Below are 8,470 nucleotides of genomic sequence, written 5' to 3' on the forward strand. Positions count from 1 at the left end.
AAATATGTCAAGATTTTAAGATCCTCATAGTACCATTCCATCATAATTTGAATTGTTCCAACATCAATAACCATAATGGATTTATTATCTCATAACAAAACCTTCCTTCTCTAACCTGATAGGTAGAAAATCAATTTCTATTAGGAGTCATGTAAAAGGAATAGTAAGAATCAAGAATCCACTCTATCCCAAAGCTACCGATATCAACTAACAAAATCTCATTACCAATATCATCAGAATTTTATTATGCCACACTGGTGTTAGCTTCGGAGATAAGCTTTCCCTTTTCACCCTTTTTTTTTTTTTCTAGACAAAGTCTTCTAATATGCCCTTGTGACAACGAGAACAACGGATGTTTTTATGTTTTGATCTTGATCTAGACTTACCCATATTGCTAAAACCCGTTTTCTTGCTTCTACCTCTAGTAATCAAGTATTCTCCTTGATTCTCCTCATAACTTCCAGACACCTTTTTCTTCAACTCTTTAGATTGTAAGGCATTTTTTACATCACTAATTAAAAGTGATTCTCTACCATACAATATGGTTCTAATGAAGTTCTCAGAAAAGCATGGTAGTGAGAACAACAAAATAAAAGCTTGATCTTCATCATCAATTGGAACACTAATATTTCTTAAATCCAAAATAGCTTTATTAAATTCTATATGATCTTTCATGGCCATACCTTTTTTTATGTGCAGGTGGTAGAGTTGATGCTTCACGTATAATTATTTTATCAGTATTTGGTTATATATCTACTCTTCAATTTTAACCATAGTATGGTTGTTGTCTTTTCTTCAACAATTTCTCATAGCACCTCGTCTGTCAAATATAATAAAATCGTATAATATGTTTTCGACAACAACTCCTCTGTCTCCATGGAACATACTATCTAGTAACTTCTCTTTGCCTTCCAATATCTTCCACAAACCTTATTTCGCCAAAAGAGCTTACATTTGAATCTGCCAAATGCTGACACCATTCGTACCATTGACATCTCGATATCAAATTTTGCAGTCATCATCGTGAAACTTCAATCAAAAAGATCAAGACTCTAATACCACTTGTTGTGATGGACAGGGAGGATAATAAAACAAGAATGGAAAAAAAAAATAGAGAAGAAAGAGAACAAGATAAGAACAAGAGCACGCAAAATTTGTGATTCGATCTATTGACCTACTATGCAAAAGCTTCACTATAAAGTATTGAAACTTATAGAATACAAAATTGTCTCATAAATTCTAGCCTCTAATCCACCAAACTTCCAGGACACTCAATTACAACTCTCAATTACAAGAGATATATATGTAATAAAGTAAATTGATTCATACTCAAACTGATATTCCTATAATAAATCAATTTAAGATAGTATCCTAATTTAATATGGATTTAAATTGCCATCCAAAATAAACCTTCAGTTGATGTGGACTTATCCTACTAGAACTAAAATACAAGACAAATTCAACATATTTGTTTTTATTAGTTTCAATTATCTACTTTAGCCTGTTCCACATGGGAGATATCTTCAATTCATTGCCGTTTCATTTCTTAAATATAGACATTATCTAGCAAAGGGATAGAGATTAGTTTTTATTATCTCTCCAAGATTTCTTTTCTAGACTAATTTGAGCTGTCCATTCACTTGATAACCTTGACTCTCAAAGATTCCATATCTGCGTGTGAAATCTGGTTATTTGCAAGTGCTTCTGTACATTGTTGATCGGCATTGATTACTTGCTTGAAAAGAGATACATTTTTTTCTGGAAGTTGGTCATGATGATTAAACAACAAACTAATTATATAAGCTTTTTTGTTCTCTTACTTATTTTCCTCCCTCTACTGCTCTTTTCTACCTCTTGCTGATTTTATATATTGGATGACAATTCTATTTTCATCCTTTATGAATCTTAGAGGCAATGATTAAAAACACAGAGATCCCTCTACTCTATGAAGTGCTAGTATGTTTGGATTATTTTGAAGTATTGGAAATGAATCACATATTTGCGTGACTACGTCATTATTTTGGCTATGTTCTTCTGTTGGATGGCTGACTAGGCAAATCATCTAATTTTCTCTGACATAAGGGCTCCGTGACTAGGAAATGAATCGCATATTTTTGCTCTTCTTTTGGTCCACTATTATGCACAAGGGCTCCCCGGCTCAAAATAATTAATGGACATAATTTCAGCAAGCTTCTACAGTCATGAGATTGGACAAATATTCATCACATGACCTCGGCTCTCAATAATAGGCAAACAGCTGAATATAACAAAGCCTTAGCTTGAATTTTTGAAGGAAATGAAGACATAAAGACCATATATGGACAATGAGATCAACATTACAGGTAAAATATAATGAAGAACTAGAATATCTGGAAAAGAAGTAAAGAAAATCATATGACAATGGCTGTGACATTATGGCCTCTTGTTCACAGTTCACATCCGACTTAATTAAGCCTTGTACTATGCAGTTGGATGCAGTCTTTGAATTCAAGACATAGTCCCACACCCGCTATCGTTCTCACACGGTTGGTCACATGTTGCTATGAGTTGATAATCTGGAATTGTCAAATGTATGCCAATTCTCATGCATCAAGTTCACATGTTGTTAGGAGTTGATTATCTCAATTAATTATCTAAATTGTGCACACAGTTCCACATAGCAAAATTCTAAAATGGCTAAATGCCAGCGATGGGAGTAGGTTTGTACATGTAAATATGCATTACCTCATTCGTTGGACCTGGTGGTCGGCACATTAAACGCAAATCCGCGTAAGCTTGCCTTGGACCATGCAGGATGATTTATTTCTTAAATTATTTTTTTGGCTCCCATCTTTAATCAAGGTTCAGATTTTATCCAAGCACCGCAATTCTAATCAAAACTGACTCAATAATGTGAGACGAGAATGAGCTCAAATACACATCAACCATAAAGGAAAATATATCCCTCAAACAATACCGCAGTAGCAAAAAGGGCCATGCTGAGCCAAGTTTCTGTTTTGTTGATCCAGTCCGAGTCTGTTTCAACACTGATTATAGTTAACAGAAAAAGATGCATCCAAATAAATATTCCTCTGATGTAAATACTTTGCCATCAATACAAGTATATGGACATTGGAATGAGGGGGGGAAAAGCCTTTTTAAATGACTAAAAATCAAGAACAAATCACTCCACCTATTCCTAAATTAGATTCCGCTGGTGAGCCTGTAATTACCGATATCATTGTCTCTGTCATTTCCCATGAGTTGACATGCGTTTCAACAGCTTAGAATCCTTGTTCCCGTTACTTTTCTTCTTGAGGTACCTACTCAGAGCGGATTTGGCCTTTGTCCACTGCTTCTCGGACTCAGCACTCCTCATGAAAGTGCAAACTTCACCAATATTGACTTTTGGAATAGTCCTCTTGTGTTGCTGTTGGCCATTTTCCTGAGGTTCTCCAGTTCCATCTTCCACAACTGCTTTGTTCCGATCTCCCTTCCTTGGCAACTCAACAAGATCAGGTGCAACATCCTGCTTTTGTTGGATGTCTCGCTTAACTTCCAAGGACTTGGAACCCTCTACTTCAGTCTGAACCTTCCTCTTCTTTGCAGCAGAAGTGATTGTGTCCGGGCCGCTAGCATTTGGCAGCTTTGTTTCCAGTGAACTGATGCCTGGCAATACATTTGATATGCTGAATGAGTTGTTGCCCAACCCACCAACAAGATCTTTCCATGAGGATTTCTGTATCCACGAGTTACTTCTTGTTGATTCAACAGTACTTCTTTCCACTTCCATTTGGCTGTTGAGAACCGGAGCTTCTGTAACAGTCTCCAATTCTTGGTGGCCCTCTGGGATTTTATTTCTAGGCAGTATCGAAGTGAATTCATCTTCAGCGGTTTTGCCAGCCACCATTGGACCAGATTCTTGGTTCAACACAACTTCCGAAGCACCAGATAATGCAGTTTTCTGCTGTTTCTGAGAATGTGCCTTATTTCGCATTAATTTATTTTTAAATGGTTTGAGCTTGGCCAATCTCGATTCCTGGAGATCACAGCATCAAAGGGAACTTTAGTATTTGTCAGAGGTGCATCATTTTTCCTAGGCAAGAAAATTTCTATCAAATAGAACCAACAGTTTTCTCCTAACAAAGACCCCAGTTCTTTGCTCCAAAAGGAGGAGAGAAGGGTGGGGTTTGGGGTTCATTATTTGATGTAAAGCGTATGATCAGAAAATAAAGGGTTTTGGGGTTCACCCTGAGAATCAACCATCCATATATCTCACATACCTGGTTTACCAACAGTGTTTCCCTTCCTCTTAACTGTGCTAGCATGTCACCGCTTTGCCCCATCCCAATGTTGGTCACTAGATTGTCTGCATCTGCCTCCTGAATTTCCTCTGTTTCTTTCACCTGAATGTCATTATTAGAGGGGTCCATAGTGTTTTCATTTTCAGCTAATTTGATCATTCCAGATGCAGATATCTCGGTTTCTTCCTTTTGAAAAAGCTTATTCATCACAGAAGTCATAATACTTCGCTCTTTCTCATATGCCGCTTTGTTCAGAGAAGAAAGATAATCTTGGCCCACTGTTTTGGACAACTCGTAATGTTCCTCACAGTCACAGAAATGAAGTGGGAGAGGAGGAACTTCAGTGCGCTGGAAACTGTACTTGTGTTTGCCTGTTCCTTTAAATGGCAATATCTTCACCTACATAACAAATTTAGTTATTGTCAAGAACAACTCTACATTTCAAACAATAAATAGAACACTAAGAATTAAAATTTAAAAATTACAAAAACCGAATATGCGGCCGAATGGAGAAGACCTCAACCAAGATTATCTGATATACTTTATTAACATAAAGCAAATATGATGTAATAGGAAATTAACTCAATTATGAAATCACAGGTTAAATTATCATTAGAAAAAGACTACAAGTGTAGCAAGACCGGTCCAAACTGCTCATTTTAGGGGGGTACTGTACCAAATCAATACAGATTCAGCATGGGAACTGGTCCAAACCGAGCAAAATCGCCAAGTTCTGCTTAGCACCAACCCATACCATCCAGTTTGGAGTAGTATCCTGATACAAAAGTGAGAATACATACCTTATCATACTGACCGTACTCTATTGAACCAGTAACATACCAGTACGGTACCTGGTACCGAGATTGCGAAGCTTGAAACACTACTTTGGCCATATTGTGTAGCTATGGAAGTAGATAGTACCTTTTGCATATAGATGCACACCAATATAAATATACGATGTACATACAAAATACATACATATATATTAGAATTCCTAAATAAATTTCTTCAATAAAAATCATCGCTCAAGGCTCTGAATTCAATGGCAGGGTTTGAGAACTTATAGTGACATGCATCAATCAGATAAAAAACATATGTTATGTATATCCAGTATCACAAATCACATGTATGGGAAGGTCTATTGCCATTTTCCAACAAGTGCCCCAAAAAGCTAAATAAATGATTTCTTTGTAATAGAATATTTGCGCAAAATAATGTGCTCCACCATTAATATGAAAAGGAATTTTTTTACTTTTTTATTAGATACAAAAAGCAGCTACTGCTAATTGATACAAATTTATTGCACTATTTCTATTTTCTCAAGTTGAAACTCAAATGATCTAACAAGAACAACATGTTTCAAGTTACAACATTGCCTGAAAATCATTCTCACCGGCAAAACTTCTTAAATATGCTACACATTAGCAATAAGAGCATACCTTTCTCAATTTTGGAAAGAAAATTCGAAACTGCATCTTCTCCTGGTCCAAACATTCTGACATTTTCAGGTGTTCTGCATCTTTCTTCATATCAAGATGAACTGTTGTTGCTAGGTTTACATCTTCTGCCCACTCTCGTTTCAAGCGAGCAAGGTAATGCTCTTTAGCCTTTTCAAGTCTAAGCTTCCCTCCTTTCCAAGTACATCCATTATACTACACCAAAATGATTAAAAAATATCAGAGGAGATTGACACCCCCCCCCCGGGCGTCCTGCGGCCCAAAAAAAAGGAAACATGTTCTTTTTTATCTCTGCTATGCCTATATGGGCTAATAAAATCAGTGTAATTACTTCTTAAGAAAAAGAGTAAAAGAGTGTCACTCCTATAAGAAAAGAAGTTTCAGTTGTAGGCCTTTGAGTGAACTTTTCATGCTAAAATGAACTAATAATGTTATGTTCTCTCTTTGTTCAAGTATTCTATATGGGTACCTAGGAAATAGAAGATTTGCTCCAACTCTGAATGAGCTTTTGATCCCCTTCTTCATAAAACAAAAGGATTACAAAAGATCTTCAGCTTTCATGGATGTCTTTCTAAAAAAAATGACCATATTGCATATACAGAAACTTCTGACCTGAATCTAAGTTGGATTCACATCACCCTCAAATTAATTATTTTTTTTTAGATTTAGAAGAACATATCATAGGATACATAATCCAGAAAATCAATTTTTCAACCAGCAGAGCATCAATCTCTAAAGATTGCAGTAGTGAGAAACCTCCATGCATCTCCTCAAAATTCTCCACCAGAGTCTGGGTAAATCTCAACTTCCTTTGGACCACGGTGAGATCTTGTACAGACTAAGGAGCAAATGGAATGTTCATAAGTTCATCTGCACTTCTAGAGCAATAAAGAACCAAGGCTACCATGTTATTTTACTGTTGATTAGTTTACGATTCCACCAAAACCATCCATGGTCAAGTCCTAGAAATAGAAGAAAGTGAGAGGTTTTGTTTCCATTGTCTGTAAATAAATAGATAAATAGTCCCCATGCTTGTCCAACTTGACACACACCAAGTTCTCAAGCATGAGAGCTCTAACTACTTTAGACCAAGCACCAAATATCAGGATGGAATAAGTGACCTGAAACTGTAATATAGGAAGAAAAAAAGGATTGGGATTCAGGAAACTAACGGTTGCAAAAAGCTTTGCCAGAGCTTTATCAGAGTTGGGCTCAAATTCCATGAAGGCAAAGCTCCGGTCAATACTACGGACAAATTCCACATTGTTCACTCTGCCAAGTGAGGCAAATGTCTTCTCGATGTCAGCAGATGTTACGCTAGCACTTAAACCGCCAATGAAGACCCTGGTGACCTGTGAATCTGGCACCCCCTCCATCTCAAGCTACTATTTCTTCCAGTCTCTCTTTCCTATAATAAAAATAAATATGCAGAAATACCCTTGTGAATCCACTCGTTTTACAAAATCTGGATAGAATTATATTGGAGATGATTTATGCGCAAAACATAGTGTATGGCTTTAAGCTTTTCAATTTTCTATTTAAACAAAAATCATTAAGCAAGAAAAAAACAGATAAGAGAGAAGAAAATAATCGGCTTTAATGATACATAGAATTTGTCGAATGGAGAGAGAGTAAGATGTGCAACTACCAAGGTGAGAGTTAGCTGGATTTAGTACCGTCTAAAAATGTCTCATATGTGGATGCATGGCTTCATCATCTCTGACATAAAGATGGAACTCGTTCAGTATATGAAAACGATAGCATTTTTATGATCTCACAAGCATCCAAAACGAGGAAAAAGATATACGAGTGCCAAAGTTTCTTTTTGTTCGCTTTGTATTTAGCTAGTGACTGAAATTGAAAAGGTTCTTTTTAGTTCATCCGATTAACTGCCCTTGATTTTTTTTCCTAAATATATATATATATATATATATATATATATATATATATATATATATATATATATATATATGGAAATATACATGATAGCAATGCTCTGGAAATGGGGAAAAAATATCAATCATGGCATCAACAAATACCAATTCACATGACAGGTACAACATAATAGATATCCATGCATATATAAAGAGGAGTTAGACGACACTCTACCCAGATTAATCAAATCAAATTTCAAGCAAAATAAATCCATAACACAAGCCCAAGTTCTCATCAAAACCCTCATTAGATGCATCAAAATCTAAGCTCAAAAACGTATCAAAAAACCTACAAATATATCCTAGGTCTTCGTTAATATACCGAAAAGAAGCGGTACCTGAAAATCTGAGGAAAAGGATGCAGAAGCCTCTCACGGCTTCAAGCCGGAGGGGTCGGAACCCGCCGGAGAGGAGGGGAGATAAGGGAAAGCGGAGTAGGAAGGAGCGGCAATTAGGGCGGCGGAGCCGGCGACGGGGGAGCAGCGAAGTGCCCTTTTTCTCTCTTCGAGCGTGGGTGCTCTAAAAAAATTAAAAAATAAAAAAGAGGGTCACCCCGAAAAATTCTTTGGGCACCGCGCGCGGTGATTGGCTCACGCGCGGGGCCGGGCAGCGCGCGGGCAAAAAAAAAAAAAAAAAAATTTCGCCGGCCCCGCGCGTGAGCCAATCACCGCGCGCGCGGTGCACAAAGAATTTTTCGGGTCACCAGATGGATTTGGGCGGGGGTTGAGAATGTTCGGGCCAGGCCAGTTGAGATCACGTCCGGAGCCTGGTCGATGAGGTTCGGGCCGGATTGTGG

General features: G+C 37.1%; 1 protein-coding gene across 3 annotated transcripts; it reads right to left on the minus strand.

Moving 5' to 3' along the window:
• Positions 1 to 2,961: 2,961 nt before the first annotated feature.
• Positions 2,962 to 8,200, minus strand: LOC105054589 (protein REPRESSOR OF SILENCING 3). Of its 3 annotated transcripts, XM_029267442.2 has the most exons (6): positions 8,013 to 8,200; positions 7,417 to 7,459; positions 6,913 to 7,148; positions 5,723 to 5,935; positions 4,263 to 4,682; positions 2,962 to 4,018 (listed from the first exon to the last, which is right to left on the minus strand). In XM_029267442.2, the coding sequence occupies exons 3-6, from the start codon at positions 7,114 to 7,116 to the stop codon at positions 3,230 to 3,232; spliced, it is 1,626 nt and encodes a 541-aa protein (XP_029123275.1). In that variant the 5' UTR covers positions 7,117 to 7,148; positions 7,417 to 7,459; positions 8,013 to 8,200; the 3' UTR covers positions 2,962 to 3,229. The 3 variants fall into 3 exon arrangements, with proteins under 3 accessions (XP_029123275.1, XP_010934430.1, XP_010934432.1); XM_010936128.4 differs by lacking the exon at positions 7,417 to 7,459; XM_010936130.4 differs by lacking the exons at positions 5,723 to 5,935; positions 7,417 to 7,459.
• Between the last annotated feature and the right edge of the window lie 270 nt (positions 8,201 to 8,470).

This window comes from Elaeis guineensis, chromosome 12, assembly GCF_000442705.2.
Source record: "Elaeis guineensis isolate ETL-2024a chromosome 12, EG11, whole genome shotgun sequence".
NCBI lineage: Eukaryota > Viridiplantae > Streptophyta > Magnoliopsida > Arecales > Arecaceae > Elaeis > Elaeis guineensis.